The following is a 19,765-nucleotide window of genomic DNA, read 5'->3' on the forward strand; positions in this document are numbered from 1 at the left end:
TCAGGAGTGTGTAGACACAGGAAGTGTCCTGATATCAGGAGTGTGTAGACACAGGAAGTGATCTGATATCAGGAGTGTGTAGACACAGGAAGTGTCTGATATCAGGAGTGTGTAGACACAGGAAGTGTCTGATATCAGGAGTGTGTAGACACAGGAAGTGTCTGATATCAGGAGTGTGTAGACACAGGAAGTGTCCCCTGATATCAGGAGTGTGTAGACACGGGAAGTGTGTGATATCAGGAGTGTGTAGACACAGGAAGTGTGTGATATCAGGAGTGTGTAGACACAGGAAGTGTCTGATATCAGGAGTGTGTAGACACAGGAAGTGTCCTGATATCAGGAGTGTGTAGACACAGGAAGTGTCTGATATCAGGAGTGTGTAGACACAGGAAGTGTCTGATATCAGGAGTGTGTAGACACAGGAAGTGTCTGATATCAGGAGTGTGTAGACACAGGAAGTGTGTGATATCAGGAGTGTGTGATATCAGGAGTGTGTAGACACAGGAAGTGTCTGATATCAGGAGTGTGTAGAGACAGGAAGTGTCTGATATCAGGAGTGTGTAGACACAGGAAGTGTGTGATATCAGGAGTGTGTAGACACAGGAAGTGTCCTGATATCAGGAGTGTTTAGACACAGGAAGTGATATCAGGAGTGTGTAGACACAGGAAGTGTCCCGATATCAGGAGTGTGTAGACACAGGAAGTGTCCTGATATCAGGAGTGTGTAGACACAGGAAGTGTCCCGATATCAGGAGTGTGTAGACACAGGAAGTGTCCTGATATCAGGAGTGTGTAGACACAGGAAGTGTCCCGATATCAGGAGTGTGTAGACACAGGAAGTGTCCTGATATCAGGAGTGTGTAGACACAGGAAGTGATATCAGGAGTGTGTAGACACAGGAAGTGTCCCGATATCAGGAGTGTGTAGACACAGGAAGTGTCCTGATATCAGGAGTGTGTAGACACAGGAAGTGTCTGATATCAGGAGTGTGTAGACACAGGAAGTGCCTGATATCAGGAGTGTGTAGACACAGGAAGTGTGTGATATCAGGAGTGTGTAGACACAGGAAGTGTCCTGATATCAGGAGTGTGTAGACACAGGAAGTGTCCTGATATCAGGAGTGTGTAGACACAGGAAGTGTCTGATATCAGGAGTGTGTAGACACAGGAAGTGTCTGATATCAGGAGTGTGTAGACACAGGAAGTGTCTGATATCAGGAGTGTGTAGACACAGGAAGTGTCCCCTGATATCAGGAGTGTGTAGACACAGGAAGTGTCTGATATCAGGAGTGTGTAGACACAGGAAGTGTCTGATATCAGGAGTGTGTAGACACAGGAAGTGTCCTGATATCAGGAGTGTGTAGAGACAGGAAGTGTCTGATATCAGGAGTGTGTAGACACAGGAAGTGTCTGATATCAGGAGTGTGTAGACACAGGAAGTGTCCTGATATCAGGAGTGTGTAGACACAGGAAGTGTCTGATATCAGGAGTGTGTAGACACAGGAAGTGTCTGATATCAGGAGTGTGTAGACACCGGAAGTGATCCTATGGGGGTGTGTCTAGACACAGGAAGTGGAATTATTATCACGTGTATCTCTTGTTATGTAGTAGATTCGGGGGGGTTGTGTACGGGGAGGGGGAGGGGTTCTCTGTCAGTAGAGGAGGAGGGAAAACGTTCTCCGGAGCTCCGCCCCCATTACACTCAGCTGTTTGAGGCCGGAAGGGGCGGTGTCGTCATTTCCGGTGGCGGAGAACGGGAAGATGGCGGTCAGATGAGTGTTCGGTGTTGCGGTCGGTGAGCGGAGAAGAGGTGACGTCACACCATGACGCGGGACGCGGAGTCACGTGATGAGCTGCCGGATTGGGCCGGAGCCAAAGAGTTCTACCAGAAGTACGACCCGAAGGAGATCATCGGCCGGTAAGACCCCGCCCACTTCTGGCCTACACCCCGCCCACTGTTCCCCTACACCCCGCCCACTGTTCCCCTACACCCCGCCCACTGTTCTCCTACACCCCGCCCACTTCTGCCCCACACCCCGCCCACTGTTCCCCTACACCCCGCCCACTGTTCCCCTACACCCCGCCCTCTGTTCTCCTACACCCCGCCCTCTGTTCTCCTACACCCCGCCCACTGTTCTCCTACACCCCGCCCACTGTTCTCCTACACCCCGCCCACTGTTCTCCTACACCCCGCCCACTGTTCTCCTACACCCCGCCCACTGTTCTCCTACACCCCGCCCACTGTTCTCCTACACCCCGCCCACTGCTCTCCTCTACACCCCGCCCACTGTTCTCCTACACCCCGCCCACTGTTCTCCTCTACACCCCGCCCACTGCTCTCCTCTACACCCCGCCCACTGTTCTCCTACACCCCGCCCACTGTTCTACTACACCCCGCCCACTGCGCCCATTCACCCCGCCCACTGTTCTCCTCTACACCCCGCCCTCTGTTCTCCTACACCCCGCCCACTGTTCTCCTACACCCCGCCCACTGTTCCCCTACACCCCGCCCACTGTTCCCCTACACCCCGCCCACTGTTCTCCTACACCCCGCCCACTTCTGCCCTACACCCCGCCCACTGTTCCCCTACACCCCGCCCACTGTTCCCCTACACCCCGCCCTCTGTTCTCCTACACCCCGCCCACTGTTCTCCTACACCCCGCCCACTGTTCTCCTACACCCCGCCCACTGTTCTCCTACACCCCGCCCACTGTTCTCCTACACCCCGCCCACTGTTCTCCTACACCCCGCCCTCTGTTCTCCTACACCCCGCCCACTGTTCTCCTACACCCCGCCCACTGTTCTCCTACACCCCGCCCACTGTTCTCCTACACCCCGCCCACTGTTCTCCTACACCCCGCCCACTGTTCTCTCCTACACCCCGCCCACTGTTCTCTCCTACACCCCGCCCACTGTTCTCTCCTACACCCCGCCCACTGTTCTCCTACACCCCGCCCACTGTTCTCCTACACCCCGCCCACTGTTCTCCTACACCCCGCCCACTGTTCCCCTACACCCCGCCCACTGTTCCCCTACACCCCGCCCACTGTTCTCCTACACCCCGCCCACTGCGCCCATTCACCCCGCCCACTGTTCTCCTCTACACCCCGCCCTCTGTTCTCCTACACCCCGCCCACTGCTCTCCTACACCCCGCCCACTGCTCTCCTACACCCCGCCCACTGCTCTCCTACACCCCGCCCACTGCTCTCCTCTACACCCCGCCCACTGTTCTCCTACACCCCGCCCACTGTTCTCCTCTACACCCCGCCCACTGTTCCTCCACACCCCGCTCACTGCGCCTATTCACCCCGCCCACTGTTCTACTACACCCCGCTCACTGCGCCTATTCACCCCGCCCACTGTTCTCCTCTACACCCCGCCCTCTGTTCTCCTACACCCCGCCCACTGTTCTCCTACACCCCGCCCACTGTTCTCCTCTACACCCCGCCCTCTGTTCTCCTACACCCCGCCCACTGTTCTCCTACACCCCGCCCACTGTTCCCCTACACCCCGCCCACTGCTCTCCTACACCCCGCCCACTGCGCCCATTCACCCCGCCCACTGTTCCCCTACACCCCGCCCACTGTTCTCTCCTACACCCCGCCCACTGTTCTCCTACACCCCGCCCACTGTTCTCCTACACCCCGCCCACTGTTCTCCTCTACACCCCGCCCACTGTTCTCTCCTACACCCCGCCCACTGTTCTCCTCTACACCCCGCCCACTGTTCTCCTACACCCCGCCCACTGCGCCCATTCACCCCGCCCACTGTTCCCCTACACCCCGCCCACTGTTCTCTCCTACACCCCGCCCACTGTTCTCCTACACCCCGCCCACTGTTCTCCTCTACACCCCGCCCACTGTTCTCCTACACCCCGCCCACTGTTCTCCTACACCCCGCCCACTGCTCTCCTCTACACCCCGCCCACTGCTCTCCTCTACACCCCGCCCACTGTTCTCCTACACCCCGCCCACTGTTCTCCTACACCCCGCCCACTGTTCTCCTACACCCCGCCCACTGTTCTCCTACACCCCGCCCACTGCTCTCCTCTACACCCCGCCCACTGCTCTCCTACACCCCGCCCACTGTTCTCCCTCTACACCCCGCCCACTGTTCTCCCTCTACACCCCGCCCACTGTTCTCTCCTACACCCCGCCCACTGTTCTCTCCTACACCCCGCCCACTGTTCTCCTCTACACCCCGCCCACTGTTCTCCTCTACACCCCGCCCACTGTTCCTCCACACCCCGCCCACTGCTCCTCACATGACCCCCCCCAACTCCAACTCACCAGTCATGTGCTCGGTGAGTTGGCAGTGGGGGCGGTCATGTGATCGGTGAGGTGGGGGGAGGTCATGTGGTCGGTGAGTTGGAGGTGGGGGGGTCATGTGGTCGGTGAGGTGGGGGGAGGTCATGTGGTCGGTGAGTTGGAGGTGGGGGGGTCATGTGGTCGGTGAGTTGGAGGTGGGGGCGGTCATGTGATCGGTGAGGTGGGGGGGGTCATGTGGTCGGTGAGTTGGAGGTGGGGGGGGGTCATGTGGTCGGTGAGTTGGAGGTGGGGGGTCATGTGGTCGGTGAGTTGGAGGTGGGGGCGGTCATGTGATCGGTGAGGTGGGGGGGGGTTATGTGGTCGGTGAGGTGGGGGGAGGTCATGTGATCGGTGAGTTGGAGGAGGTCATGTGATCGGTGAGTTGGAGGTGGGGGCGGTCATGTGATCGGTGAGTTGGAGGTGGGGGTAGGTCATGTGGTCGGTGAGTTGGAGGTGGGGGCGGTCATGTGATCGGTGAGTTGGAGGTGGGGGGGGTCATGTGGTCGGTGAGGTGGGGGGGAGGTCATGTGATCGGTGAGTTGGAGGTGGGGGGGTCATGTGGTCGGTGAGTTGGAGGCGGGGGGAGGTCATGTGATCGGTGAGGTGGGGGCGGTCATGTGATCGGTGAGTTGGAGGTGGGGGGGGTCATGTGGTCGGTGAGTTGGAGGTGGGGGCGGTCATGTGATCGGTGAGGTGGGGGGGGTCATGTGGTCGGTGAGGTGGGGGGAGGTCATGTGGTCGGTGAGGTGGGGGGGGTCATGTGGTCGGTGAGTTGGAGGAGGTCATGTGATCGGTGAGTTGGAGGTGGGGGGGTCATGTGGTCGGTGAGTTGGAGGTGGGGGGGTCATGTGATCGGTGAGTTGGAGGTGGGGGGAGGTCATGTGGTCGGTGAGGTGGGGGGAGGTCATGTGGTCGGTGAGGTGGGGGGAGGTCATGTGATCGGTGAGTTGGAGGTGGGGGGCGGTCATGTGATCGGTGAGTTGGAGGTGGGGGGGGTCATGTGGTCGGTGAGTTGGAGGTGGGGGCGGTCATGTGGTCGGTGAGTTTGAGGTGGGGGCGGTCATGTGATCGGTGAGTTGGAGGTGGGGGCGGTCATGTGATCGGTGAGTTGGAGGTGGGGGGAGGTCATGTGGTCGGTGAGTTGGAGGTGGGGGCGGTCATGTGATCGGTGAGGTGGGTCATGTGGTCGGTGAGTTTGAGGTGGGGGCGGTCATGTGATCGGTGAGGTGGGGGGAGGTCATGTGATCGGTGAGTTGGAGGAGGTCATGTGATCGGTGAGTTGGAGGTGGGGGGAGGTCATGTGATCGGTGAGTTGGAGGTGGGGGGGGTCATGTGATCGGTGAGGTGGGGGGGAGGTCATGTGATCGGTGAGTTGGAGGAGGTCATGTGATCGGTGAGTTGGAGGTGGGGGGGGGTCATGTGATCGGTGAGTTGGAGGTGGGGGCGGTCATGTGATCGGTGAGGTGGGGGGAGGTCATGTGATCGGTGAGTTGGAGGTGGGGGGGGTCATGTGGTCGGTGAGTTGGAGGTGGGGGGGGTCATGTGATCGGTGAGTTGGAGGGGGGGGGGGTCATGTGATCGGTGAGTTGGAGGTGGGGGGGGTCATGTGATCGGTGAGTTGGAGGTGGGGGCGGTCATGTGATCGGTGAGGTGGGGGGAGGTCATGTGATCGGTGAGTTGGAGGTGGGGGGGGTCATGTGATCGGTGAGGTGGGGGCGGTCATGTGATCGGTGAGGTGGGGGGGGTCATGTGGTCGGTGAGGTGGGGGGGGTCATGTGGTCGGTGAGGTGGGAGGAGGTCATGTGATCGGTGAGTTGGAGGAGGTCATGTGATCGGTGAGTTGGAGGAGGTCATGTGATCGGTGAGTTGTAGGTGTGGGGAGGTCATGTGATCGGTGAGTTGGAGGTGGGGGGGGTCATGTGGTCGGTGAGTTGGAGGTGGGGGGGGGTCATGTGATCGGTGAGGTGGGGGGGGTCATGTGGTCGGTGAGTTGGAGGTGGGGGGGGTCATGTGATCGGTGAGTTGGAGGTGGGGGGGGTCATGTGATCGGTGAGTTGGAGGTGGGGGCGGTCATGTGATCGGTGAGGTGGGGGGAGGTCATGTGATCGGTGAGTTGGAGGAGGTCATGTGATCGGTGAGTTGTAGGTGTGGGGAGGTCATGTGATCGGTGAGGTGGGGGGGGTCATGTGGTCGGTGAGTTGGAGGTGGGGGGGGGTCATGTGATCGGTGAGGGGGGGGGGGTCATGTGGTCGGTGAGTTGGAGGTGGGGGGGGTCATGTAATCGGTGAGTTGGAGGTGGGGGGCGGTCATGTGATCGGTGAGTTGGAGGTGGGGGGGGTCATGTGATCGGTGAGTTGGAGGTGGGGGCGGTCATGTGATCGGTGAGGTGGGGGGGGTCATGTGGTCGGTGAGTTGGAGGTGGGGGGGGTCATGTGATCGGTGAGTTGGAGGTGGGGGCGGTCATGTGATCGGTGAGTTGGAGGTGGGGGGGTCATGTGATCGGTGAGTTGGAGGTGGGGGCGGTCATGTGATCGGTGAGGTGGGGGGGGTCATGTGGTCGGTGAGTTGGAGGTGGGGGGCGGTCATGTGATCGGTGAGGTGGGGGGGGGGTCATGTGGTCGGTGAGTTGGAGGTAGGGGGAGGTCATGTGGTCGGTGAGTTGGAGGTGGGGGCGGTCATGTGATCGGTGAGGTGGGGGGAGGTCATGTGATCGGTGAGTTGGAGGTGGGGGCGGTCATGTGATCGGTGAGGTGGGGGGAGGTCATGTGATCGGTGAGTTGGAGGTGGGGGGGGGTCATGTGGTCGGTGAGTTGGAGGTGGGGGGAGGTCGTGGGGGGGGGGGGTCATGTGATCGGTGAGGTGGGGGAGGTCATGTGATCGGTGGTCCAGACACGTGTTTGCCGATCTTTTCTCACACCAAATGTTCCTCCTCAGGGGAGTGTCCAGCACGGTGCGGAGATGTATACACCGGGAGACGGGGAGAGAATTTGCCGCAAAGATTATCGAGGTGACTCCGGAGAGACTGAGCCCCGAGCAACTGCAGGAGGTGCGACTTTCTACCGCCAAGGAGCTCGAGATCCTCCACCAAGTGTCCCACCACCCCTCCATCAGTAAGAATCTCCTCCGATCTTCTCCTCTCCACCACCGATCTTCTCCCACCATCTCCGACTCCTCTCCACCTCCGATCTTCTCCTCTCCCACCTCCGATCTCCTCTCCACCTCCGATCTTCTCCTCTCCCACCATCTCCGACTCCTCTCCACCTCCGATCTTCTCCTCTCCACCTCCGATCTTCTTCGATCTTCTCCTCTCCCACCATCTCCGACTCCTCTCCACCTCCGATCTTCTCCTCTCCACCATCTCCGATCTCCTCTCCACCTCCGATCTTCTTCTCTCCCACCATCTCTGACTCCTCCCTGTTTATTCTCTACCAATCATTTTATATCTTGTCCTACCCCCTGACTCCTCCTCCCTCAATCTCCTCTAATCATCTCTTCTCCCTCCCCCGTCATGCACATTGGAGAAGAGATGTAATGGGGGTTGGGGGGGTTTTGTTACTTTGACTCTTTTCTCTTCCAGTCTCCCTCATCGATTCCTACGAGTCTTCCACCTTCATCTTCCTGGTGTTTGACCTGTGAGTATGTGGGATTGGACCAATGGGGGCGGGGTCTGTGGGATTGGACCTATGGGGGCGGGTCTGTGGGATTGGACCTATGGGGGCGGGGTCTGTGGGATTGGACCTATGGGGGCGGGGTCTGTGGGATTGGACCAATGGGGGCGGGGTCTGTGGGATTGGACCTGTAGGGAAGGGGGCTGTGGTATTGGACCTATGGGGGCGGGGTCTGTGGGATTGGACCTGTAGGGGAGGGGTCTGTGGGATCGGACCTATGGGGGCGGGGTCTGTGGGATCGGACCTATGGGGGCGGGGTCTGTGGGATCGGACCTATGGGGGCGGGGTCTGTGGAATCGGACCTATGGGGGCGGGGTCTGTGGAATCGGACCTATGGGGGCGGGGTCTGTGGGATTGGACCTATGGGGGCGGGGTCTGTGGAATCGGACCTATGGGGGCGGGGTCTGTGGGATTGGACCTATGGGGGCGGGGTCTGTGGGATTGGACCTATGGGGGCGGGGTCTGTGGGATTGGACCTATGGGGGCGGGGTCTGTGGGATTGGACCTATGGGGGCGGGGTCTGTGGGATTGGACCTATGGGGGCGGGGTCTGTGGGATTGGACCTATGGGGGCGGGGTCTGTGGAATCGGACCTATGGGGGCGGGGTCTGTGGAATCGGACCTATGGGGGCGGGTCTGTGGAATTGGACCTATGGGGGCGGGGTCTGTGGAATCGGACCTATGGGGGCGGGGTCTGTGGGATTGGACCTGCGGGGTCTGTGGGATTGGACCTATGGGGGCGGGGTCTGTGGGATTGGACCTATGGGGGCGGGGTCTGTGGGATTGGACCTATGGGGGCGGGGTCTGTGGGATTGGACCTATGGGGGCGGGGTCTGTGGAATCGGACCTATGGGGGCGGGTCTGTGGAATCGGACCTATGGGGGCGGGTCTGTGGAATCGGACCTATGGGGGCGGGGTCTGTGGAATCGGACCTATGGGGGCGGGGTCTGTGGGATTGGACCTATGGGGGCGGGGTCTGTGAAATCGGACCTATGGGGGCGGGGTCTGTGGAATCGGACCTATGGGGGCGGGGTCTGTGGAATCGGACCTGCGGGGTCTGTGGGATTGGACCTGTGGGGGCGGGGTCTGTGGGATTGGACCTATGGGGGCGGGTCTGTGGGATTGGACCTGTGGGGGCGGGGTCTGTGGGATTGGACCTATGGGGGCGGGTCTGTGGGATTGGACCTATGGGGGCGGGGTCTGTGGGATTGGACCTATGGGGGCGGGGTCTGTGGGATTGGACCTATGGGGGCGGGGTCTGTGGGATTGGACCTGTGGGGGCGGGGTCTGTGGGATTGGACCTGTAGGGAAGGGGGCTGTGGTATTGGACCTATGGGGGCGGGGTCTGTGGGATTGGACCTGTAGGGGAGGGGTCTGTGGTATTGGACCTATGGGGGCGGGGTCTGTGGGATCGGACCTATGGGGGCGGGGTCTGTGGAATTGGACCTATGGGGGCGGGGTCTGTGGAATCGGACCTATGGGGGCGGGGTCTGTGGGATTGGACCTATGGGGGCGGGGTCTGTGGAATCGGACCTATGGGGGCGGGGTCTGTGGAATCGGACCTATGGGGGCGGGGTCTGTGGGATTGGACCTATGGGGGCGGGGTCTGTGGGATTGGACCTATGGGGGCGGGGTCTGTGGGATTGGACCTATGGGGGCGGGGTCTGTGGGATTGGACCTATGGGGGCGGGGTCTGTGGAATCGGACCTATGGGGGCGGGTCTGTGGAATTGGACCTATGGGGGCGGGGTCTGTGGAATCGGACCTATGGGGGCGGGGTCTGTGGAATCGGACCTATGGGGGCGGGGTCTGTGGGATCGGACCTATGGGGGCGGGGTCTGTGGGATTGGACCTATGGGGGCGGGGTCTGTGGGATTGGACCTATGGGGGCGGGGTCTGTGGGATCGGACCTATGGGGGCGGGTCTGTGGAATCGGACCTATGGGGGCGGGTCTGTGGAATCGGACCTATGGGGGCGGGGTCTGTGGAATCGGACCTATGGGGGCGGGGTCTGTGGGATTGGACCTATGGGGGCGGGTCTGTGGGATTGGACCTATGGGGGCGGGGTCTGTGGGATTGGACCTATGGGGGCGGGGTCTGTGGGATTGGACCTATGGGGGCGGGGTCTGTGGGATTGGACCTATGGGGGCGGGGTCTGTGGATTGGACCTATAGGGGGCGGGGTCTGTGGGATTGGACCAATGGGGGCGGGGTCTGTGGGATTGGACCTGTAGGGGAGGGGTCTGTGGGATTGGACCTATGGGGGCGGGGTCTGTGGGATTGGACCTATGGGGACGGGGTCTGTGGGATTGGACCTATGGGGGGGCGGGGTCTGTGGAATCGGACCTATGGGGGCGGGTCTGTGGAATCGGACCTATGGGGGCGGGTCTGTGGAATCGGACCTATGGGGGCGGGTCTGTGGAATCGGACCTATGGGGGCGGGGTCTGTGGAATCGGACCTATGGGGGCGGGGTCTGTGGAATCGGACCTATGGGGGCGGGGTCTGTGGGATTGGACCTATGGGGGCGGGGTCTGTGGGATTGGACCTATGGGGGCGGGGTCTGTGGAATCGGACCTATGGGGGCGGGTCTGTGGAATTGGACCTATGGGGGCGGGTCTGTGGAATTGGACCTATGGGGGCGGGGTCTGTGGAATCGGACCTATGGGGGCGGGGTCTGTGGAATCGGACCTATGGGGGCGGGGTCTGTGGAATCGGACCTATGGGGGCGGGGTCTGTGGGATTGGACCTATGGGGGTGGGGTCTGTGGGATTGGACCTATGGGGGCGGGTCTGTGGGATTGGACCTATGGGGGTGGGGTCTGTGGGATTGGACCTATGGGGGCGGGTCTGTGGAATTGGACCTATGGGGGCGGGGTCTGTGGAATCGGACCTATGGGGGCGGGGTCTGTGGGATTGGACCTATGGGGGCGGGGTCTGTGGAATCGGACCTATGGGGGCGGGGTCTGTGGGATTGGACCTATGGGGGCGGGGGCTGTGGGATGGGGGCGGGGGCTGTGGGATTGGACTTATGGGGGCGGGGGCTGTGGGATTGGACCTATGGGGGCGGGGTCTGTGGAATCGGACCTATGGGGGCGGGTCTGTGGAATTGGACCTATGGGGGCGGGTCTGTGGAATCGGACCTATGGGGGCGGGGTCTGTGGAATCGGACCTATGGGGGCGGGGTCTGTGGAATCGGACCTATGGGGGCGGGGTCTGTGGAATCGGACCTATGGGGGCGGGTCTGTGGAATCGGACCTATGGGGGCGGGGTCTGTGGAATCGGACCTATGGGGGCGGGGTCTGTGGAATCGGACCTATGGGGGCGGGTCTGTGGAATTGGACCTATGGGGGCGGGGTCTGTGGAATCGGACCTATGGGGGCGGGGTCTGTGGAATCGGACCTATGGGGGCGGGGTCTGTGGAATCGGACCTATGGGGGCGGGTCTGTGGAATTGGACCTATGGGGGCGGGGTCTGTGGGATTGGACCTATGGGGGCGGGGTCTGTGGAATCGGACCTATGGGGGCGGGTCTGTGGAATCGGACCTATGGGGGCGGGGTCTGTGGAATCGGACCTATGGGGGCGGGGTCTGTGGAATCGGACCTATGGGGGCGGGGTCTGTGGGATCGGTCCTATGGGGGCGGGTCTGTGGAATTGGACCTATGGGGGCGGGGTCTGTGGAATCGGACCTATGGGGGCGGGTCTGTGGAATTGGACCTATGGGGGCGGGTCTGTGGAATTGGACCTATGGGGGCGGGTCTGTGGAATCGGACCTATGGGGGCGGGGTCTGTGGGATTGGTCCTATGGGGGCGGGTCTGTGGAATTGGACCTATGGGGGCGGGGTCTGTGGGATTGGACCTATGGGGGCGGGGTCTGTGGAATCGGACCTATGGGGGCGGGTCTGTGGAATCGGACCTATGGGGGCGGGGTCTGTGGAATCGGACCTATGGGGGCGGGTCTGTGGGATTGGACCTATGGGGGCGGGGTCTGTGGAATCGGACCTATGGGGGCGGGGTCTGTGGGATTGGACCTATGGGCGTGGTCTTTCTGATTCGGTGACGGGGTGTCTCGCTCTCTCATAGGATGAAGAGAGGAGAGCTGTTTGATTATCTGACGGAGAAAGTCAAGCTGAGTGAGAAGGAGACGCGGTAAGGACTTCCTCAGGAGGGGTTTGTAGATCTGTTCTTGGTGGGCGGGTTCTGGGGGGTGAGGATCCCGGAGTTCCCCTTTAAGGTATGCTGGGAAAGTAACATCACACAATGTGTTCTCAGGGGCCCCTTCCTAGGAGAGGAGCCCCGCGTGTACCGGGGGGGGGGGGGGGTTACCAGAGGCGGCACCCGGGACAGACCATGAGAGGGAGGGGGGTTACCAGAGGCGGCACCCGGGACAGACCATGAGAGGGAGGGGGGTTACCAGAGGCGGCACCCGGGACAGACCATGAGAGGGAGGGGGGTTACCAGAGGCGGCACCCGGGACAGACCATGAGATGGTTGTTCTGCCCCCCCCTCCTCTTGTTGTTCTGCCCCCCCCCCTTATTGTTGTTCTGCCCCCCCCCTCTTGTTGTTGTTCTGCCCCCCCCTCCTCTTGTTGTTCTGCCCCCCCCCTCTTGTTGTTCTGCCCCCCCCCTCTTGTTGTTGTTCTGGCCCCCCTCTTGTTGTTCTGCCCCCCCCCCTCCTCTTGTTGTTCTGCCCCCCCCTTATTGTTGTTCTGCCCCCCCCCCTCTTGTTGTTGTTCTGCCCCCCCCTTATTGTTCTGGCCCCCCTCTTGTTATTCTGCCCCCCCGTGTCATTGTAGGTGTATCATGCGCTCCCTGCTGGAGGCCGTGTCTTTTCTGCACAGAAATCACATCGTTCACCGAGACCTGAAACCAGAGAACATCCTGATGGACGATTCGCTCAACATCAAGCTGTCCGACTTCGGCTTCAGCTGCGTCCTGAGACCTTCCGAGAAGCTGAGGGGTGCGTCTCCAACAAATCTTCTGTGAATCTTACCGTCCAACTAGATCCCCCCCCCCCCACCCCGGCCAGGAATCCTACCGTCCAACTAGATCCCCCCCCCCCCACCCCGGCCAGGAATCCTACCGTCCAACTGGATCTTCCCTCCCGGCCGGGAATCCTACCGTCCAACTGGATCTTCCCTCCCGTCCAACTAGATCTTCCCTCCCGGCCAGGAATCCTACCGTCCAACTAGACCTTCCCTCCCGGCCAGGAATCCTACCGTCCAACTAGACCTTCCCTCCCGGCCAGGAATCCTACCGTCCAACTAGATCTTCCCTCCCGACCAGGAATCCTACCGTCCAACTAGACCTTCCCTCCCGGCCAGGAATCCTACCGTCCAACTAGACCTTCCCTCCCGGCCAGGAATCCTACCGTCCAACTAGATCTTCCCTCCCGACCAGGAATCCTACCGTCCAACTAGACCTTCCCTCCCGGCCAGGAATCCTACCGTCCAACTAGACCTTCCCTCCCGGCCAGGAATCCTACCGTCCAACTAGACCTTCCCTCCCGGCCAGGAATCCTACCGTCCAACTAGACCTTCCCTCCCGGCCAGGAATCCTACCGTCCAACTAGATCTTCCCTCCCGACCAGGAATCCTACCGTCCAACTAGACCTTCCCTCCCGGCCAGGAATCCTACCGTCCAACTAGACCTTCCCTCCCGGCCAGGAATCCTACCGTCCAACTAGACCTTCCCTCCCAGCCAGGAATCCTACCGTCCAACTAGATCTTCCCTCCCGGCCAGGAATCCTACCGTCTAAATAGATCTTCCTTCCCGGCCAGGAATCCTACCGTCCAACTAGATTCCCTCCCGGCCAGGAATCCTACCGTCCAACTAGACCTTCCCTCCCGGCCAGGAATCCTACCGTCCAACTAGACCTTCCCTCCCGGCCAGGAATCCTACCGTCCAACTAGATCTTCCCTCCCGGCCAGGAATCCTACCGTCCAACTAGACCTTCCCTCCCGACCAGGAATCCTACCGTCCAACTAGATCTTCCCTCCCGGCCAGGAATCCTACCGTCCAACTAGATCTTCCCTCCCGGCCAGGAATCCTACCGTCCAACTAGATCTTCCCTCCCGGCCAGGAATCCTACCGTCCAACTAGATCTTCACTCCCGGCCAGGAATCCTACCGTCCAACTAGATTCCCTCCCGGCCAGGAATCCTACCGTCCAACTAGATCTTCCCTCCCGGCCAGGAATCCTACCGTCCAACTAGACCTTCCTTCCCGACCAGGAATCCTACCGTCCAACTAGACCTTCCCTCCCGACCAGGAATCCTACCGTCCAACTAGATCTTCCCTCCCGGCCAGGAATCCTACCGTCCAAGTAGATCTTCCCTCCCGGCCAGGAATCCTACCGTCCAACTAGATCTTCCCTCCAGGCAAGGAATCCTACCGTCCAACTAGATCTTCCCACTGATCACCAATGCAGGGGGCATTCTTCTCACTGATCACCAATGTAGGGGGTTGGGGTAAAGTTGGGTAAGAGGCTGTGCAGGAGGGAGATGGTGATAGGACAGTCTGATAGGAAGAAGTGTCTCTTGGATCTCACTTTCTTTCATGTTGTTTTCAGAGCTGTGTGGAACTCCGGGGTATTTGGCTCCAGAGATTCTGAAGTGTTCTATGGATGAGACTCACCCTGGATATGGCAAGGAGGTGGACCTGTAAGTATGGAAGGTGCGGGGGAGGGTAGCATTAGTGTGCCAGTAGTAGACATTCATTAGGTGTGGCCTTGTTCTTGTAGGTGGGCGTGCGGTGTGATCATGTTTACCCTGCTGGCCGGCTCCCCTCCATTCTGGCACCGCAGACAGATGCTGATGCTTCGTATGATCATGGATGGACGCTTCCAGTTTACTTCTCCAGAGTGGGATGACCGATCTGCAACAGTAAAGGACCTGGTAATGTCGCCTCTCTACGTTCCTCGTCCTCCCCGGGTGGGAAGCGTCACCTCTCTACGTTCCTCCTCCTCCCCGGAGTAGAAGCGTGGCCTCCCTACGTTCCTCCTCCTCCCCGGAGTAGAAGCGTGGCCTCCCTACGTTCCTCCTCCTCCCCGGGTGGGAAGCGTCACCTCTCTACGTTCCTCCTCCTCCTCCTCCCCTGAGAAGAAGCGTGGCCTCTCTACGTTCCTCCTCCTCCCCGGGTGGGAAGCGTCACCTCTCTGCGTTCCTCCTCCTCCTCCTCCCCAGAGTAGAAGCGCTGCCTCTCTACGTTCCTCCTCCTCCCCCCCGGAGTAGAAGCACGGCCTCCCTACGTTCCTCCTCCTCCCCGGAGTAGAAGCGCGGCCTCTCTACGTTCCTCCTCCTCCCCGGAGTAGAAGAGCGGCCTCTCTACGTTCCTCCTCCTCCCCGGAGTAGAAGCGCGGCCTCCCTACGTTCCTCCTCCTCCCCGGAGTAGAAGCGCGGCCTCCCTACGTTCCTCCTCCTCCCCGGAGTAGAAGCGCGGCCTCCCTACGTTCCTCCTCCTCCCCGGAGTAGAAGCACGGCCTCTCTACGTTCCTCCTCTTCCCCGGAGTAGAAGCGCGGCCTCTCTACGTTCCTCCTCTTCCCCGGAGTAGAAGCGCGGCCTCTCTACGTTCCTCCTCCTCCCCGGAGTAGAAGCGTGGCCTCTCTACGTTCCTCCTCCCCGGAGTAGAAGCGTGGCCTCTCTACGTTCCTCCTCCTCCCCGGAGTAGAAGCGTGGCCTCCCTACGTTCCTCCTCCTCCCCGGAGTAGAAGCGTGGCCTCCCTACGTTCCTCCTCCTCCCCTGAGTAGAAGCGTGGCCTCTCTGCGTTCCTTTTCCCCGGAGTAGAAGCGTGGCCTCTCTGCGTTCCTCCTCCCCCCCGGAGTAGAAGCGCGGCCTCTCTGCGTTCCTCCTCCTCCCCGGAGTAGAAGCGCGGCCTCTCTGCGTTCCTCCTCCTCCCCGGAGTAGAAGCACGGCCTCCCTACGTTCCTCCTCCTCCCCGGAGTAGAAGCGCGGCCTCTCTGCGTTCCTCCTCCTCCCTGGAGTAGAAGCGTGGCCTCCCTATGTTCCTCCTCCTCCCCTGAGTAGAAGCGTGGCCTCTCTGCGTTCCTTTTCCCCGGAGTAGAAGCGTGGCCTCTCTGCGTTCCTCCTCCCCCCCGGAGTAGAAGCGCGGCCTCCCTACGTTCCTCCTCTTCCCCGGAGTAGAAGCGCGGCCTCCCTACGTTCCTCCTCCTCCCCGGAGTAGAAGCGCGGCCTCTCTGCGTTCCTCCTCCTCCCCGGAGTAGAAGCGCGGCCTCTCTGCGATCCTCCTCCTCCCCGGAGTAGAAGCGCGGCCTCTCTGCGTTCCTCCTCCTCCCCGGAGTAGAAGCGCGGCCTCTCTGCGTTCCTCCTCCTCCCCGGAGTAGAAGCGTGGCCTCCCTACGTTCCTCCTCCTCCCCGGAGTAGAAGCGCCGCCTCTCTACGTTCCTCCTCCCCCCCCGGAGTAGAGGCGTCGCCTCTCTACGTTCCTCCTCCCCCCCGGAGTAGAGGCGTCGCCTCTCTACGTTCCTCCTCCTCCCCCGGAGTAGAGGCGTCGCCTCTCTACGTTCCTCCTCCTCCCCCGGTGGGAAGCGCGGCCTCTCTACGTTCCTCCTGCTCCCCCGGTGGGAAGAGTCGCCTCTCTACGTTCCTCCTCCTCCCCCGGTGGGAAGCGTCGCCTCTCTACGTTCCTCCTCCCCCCGGAGTAGAGGCGCGGCCTCTCTACGTTCCTCCTCCTCCCCCGGTGGGAAGCGTCGCCTCTCTACGTTCCTCCTCCCCCCGGAGTAGAGGCGCTGCCTCTCTACGTTCCTCCTGCTCCCCCGGTGGGAAGAGTCGCCTCTCTACGTTCCTCCTCCTCCCCCGGTGGGAAGAGTCGCCTCTCTACGTTCCTCCTTCCCGGGTGGGAAGCGTCGCCTCTCTACGTTCCTCCTCCCCGGGTGCAATGTGTACACGGTGTGGGTTGAGTTGTCAATCTTATAAGAATCTGGAGCCCCCCCCCCACCCCCCACAGGTTCTCCCTCTTCCTCCTAATTTGAACTCTCTTTTCTTCTAGATCACCCGTCTCCTCGAGGTATCGCCAGAAAAGCGTCTTACGGCAGACCAGGTGCTACAGCATCCCTTCTTCCAGAGTCACCAGAGAGAGGAAGGCTCAACTGTCACTCCTTATTACCGTTTCCGGGTCAGTCAGGGAGAAGGGGGGAGCTTATTGCGATGATGAAATGAGGTGGAGCAGGGTGGGGGGTTGGTGCCTCTTGGAGGAGATTTCTCTTCTCTTGTACAGTCGGTGACACCCGTCACCTGGACAGGAAGTGAGGAGAAATCTCACGGAGGAGAATACAGAGCACAGGAGGTTTCAGCTCTTCCTGCTCCACCTGAATGGAAGAAGTTTGGTTTGGCGTTAAGCTTTGTCTATAATAACCGGGTCTTCTTTCCACAGAGGGCAGCCTGGGCAGCTTTGGCATGTGTGCGAATACTGATGAGGTGGCGGAGAGCCCGACCCGTTACTAGTGAACTTCTTGTTCTGGACCCATACGGTATAAAAGGTGTACGGCGGCTGATCGATGCCTGCGCCTTCCGGATCTATGGGCACTGGGTGAAAAAGGGAGAGAGACAAAATCGGGCGGCTTTATTCCAGAACCAGCCGAAGGCTCTGCTGCTAACACTGGGGGAGGACGAGGATCAGGATGGCGAGCTGTAACTTTCTGGGGTCCCGTATCTGGAAATGGGCCAAGATGGAAGAATCGTGATCCTGCGCGGCATCCTGTCCACATTCCATCTTCTGATACACGCCGTCCCTGGACTCGACAGGTTGGCCAGGGACCTCTGAAGCCAACTTCAGAGACCTCTGTTTACTGCACGTGGTCTTTGTGTTCTGGTGACTCGAAGATTGGGGGGGGGGGGGTTAGAGGACACTTTCTGGGTACATCAGTCACAAGAGATACACTAACCATAAACTTCCATTCGTTTTTTTTATTCATATTTATGTTACAAAATAAAATAAAATGTCTAACGAGATCGATAACCACAGAAAACCAACTGGACTCTGCATTTTTCTGCCACGGCTGTGATGGCTCCGAGTCACGGCACCAAAATGTGGGGGAAGTATCTAGAACCTTCAAGCAAGTTCCAGGCCACCTCGGCTCTTTCCTAAAGCATAGCCCTTTCTTATTGGATATTCCAGTCCCAGAGATGGATGACAAGTCCAGCAGCAGAGTATACAGAGAATTATATATTCAGACCCCCCCCCCCCCCCAGAGTATACACAGAATGATATATTCAGACCCCCCCCCCCCCCCGAGTATACACAGAATGATATATTCAGACCCCCCCCCCCCCAGAGTATACACAGAATGATATATTCAGCCCCCCCCCCCCCAGAGTATACACAGAATGATATATTCAGACCCCCCCCCCCCCAGAGTATACACAGAATGATATAGTCAGACCCCCCCTCAGAGTATACACAGAATGATATATTCAGCCCCCCCCCCCCCTCAGCGTATACACAGAATGATATATTCAGACCCCCCCCCCAGAGTATACACAGAATGATATATTCAGACCCCCCCCCCCCCTCAGCGTATACACAGAATGATATATTCAGACCCCCCCCCCTCAAAGTATACACAGAATGATATATTCAGACCCCCCCCCCCCCCCAGAGTATACACAGAATGATATATTCAGCCCCCCCCCCCCAGAGTATACACAGAATGATATATTCAGACCCCCCCCCCCAGAGTATACACAGAATGATATATTCAGACCCTCCCCAGAGTATACACACAGACCCCCCCCCCCCCCCTCAGAGTATACACAGAATGGTATAGTCAGACCCCCCCCTCAGAGTATACACAGAATGATATATTCAGACCCCCCCCCAGAGTATACACAGAATGATATATTCAGACCCCCCCCCTGAGTATACACAGAATGATATATTCAGACCCCCCCCAGAGTATACACAGAATGATATATTCAGACCCCCCCCCCCCCCAGAGTATACACAGAATGATATATTCAGACCCCCCCCCCCCCCAGAGTATTCACAGAATGATATAGTCAAGTGATAATTGAGTGAGGAAGTTGCAGGGTGTTCCGGCCAATCTCTCGATATTCAGTGGTGCAAAAATCCGCTACCTGTGATTATAATTTGTCTTTCTTTTTCTGGTCCAAAGTGAACATGGCAGAACCTCCAGAACAATCCAATGTGGAGGAGCCTAGAACCATAATCAAGTTCTTGTTTCTCCAAGGGGAAGGTTGCGAAGCAGATCCATGATGAAATGTCACAAACTTTGGGTGACGGCGGCCCTTCCTATGCAACGTTGGGTGACGGTGGCCCTTCATATGCAACGTTGGGTGACGGTGGCCCTTCATATGCAACGTTGGGTGACGGTGGCCCTTCATATGCAACGTTGGGTGACGGTGGCCCTTCATATGCAACGTTGGGTGACAGTGGCCCTTCATATGCAACGTTGGGTGACGGTGGCCCTTCATATGCAACGTTGGGTGACGGTGGCCCTTCATATGCAACGTTGGGTGACGGTGGCCCTTCATATGCAACGTTGGGTGACGGTGGCCCTTCATATGCAACGTTGGGTGACGGTGGCCCTTCATATGCAACGTTGGGTGACAGTGGCCCTTCATATGCAACGTTGGGTGACAGTGGCCCTTCATATGCAACGTTGGGTGACGGTGGCCCTTCATATGCAACGTTGGGTGACAGTGGCCCTTCATATGCAAGTTCGGTTGTCAATTTTAAAAATTTCGGTGATGAAAGTGGAAGGCCAGTTTCTTTATCTTTACCTGTAAAGGTCAAAAGTTTTGGGATCCACTTTGCTGC

At 59.5% G+C, this 19,765-nt stretch overlaps 1 protein-coding gene across 2 annotated transcripts; it reads left to right on the plus strand.

Moving 5' to 3' along the window:
- Positions 1 to 1,705: 1,705 nt before the first annotated feature.
- On the plus strand, positions 1,706 to 17,954 carry PHKG2 (phosphorylase kinase catalytic subunit gamma 2). 2 transcript variants are annotated; one of them, XM_040355816.1, is made up of 9 exons: positions 1,706 to 1,917; positions 7,243 to 7,418; positions 7,886 to 7,940; positions 12,053 to 12,118; positions 12,765 to 12,928; positions 14,539 to 14,629; positions 14,710 to 14,863; positions 16,976 to 17,101; positions 17,360 to 17,954. In XM_040355816.1, the coding sequence occupies exons 1-9, from the start codon at positions 1,823 to 1,825 to the stop codon at positions 17,618 to 17,620; spliced, it is 1,188 nt and encodes a 395-aa protein (XP_040211750.1). In that variant the 5' UTR covers positions 1,706 to 1,822; the 3' UTR covers positions 17,621 to 17,954. The 2 variants fall into 2 exon arrangements, with proteins under 2 accessions (XP_040211750.1, XP_040211751.1); XM_040355817.1 differs by lacking the exon at positions 7,243 to 7,418.
- Positions 17,955 to 19,765: the final 1,811 nt, after the last annotated feature.

The sequence above is a fragment of the Rana temporaria genome, chromosome 6 (genome assembly GCF_905171775.1).
Source record: "Rana temporaria chromosome 6, aRanTem1.1, whole genome shotgun sequence".
Classification (NCBI taxonomy): domain Eukaryota; kingdom Metazoa; phylum Chordata; class Amphibia; order Anura; family Ranidae; genus Rana; species Rana temporaria.

What these genes read in the sequence shown, in the direction of transcription:
- PHKG2 (XM_040355816.1), top strand. Translation starts at nt 1,823, where the DNA reads ATGACGCGGGACGCGGAGTCACGTGATGAGCTGCCGGATTGGGCCGGA. An exon ending in TATGGCAAGGAGGTGGACCT is followed by an intron (nt 14,630 to 14,709) that starts GTAAGTATGGAA and finishes TTGTTCTTGTAG; the next exon opens with GTGGGCGTGCGGTGTGATCA. An exon ending in CTGCAACAGTAAAGGACCTG is followed by an intron (nt 14,864 to 16,975) that starts GTAATGTCGCCT and finishes CTTTTCTTCTAG; the next exon opens with ATCACCCGTCTCCTCGAGGT.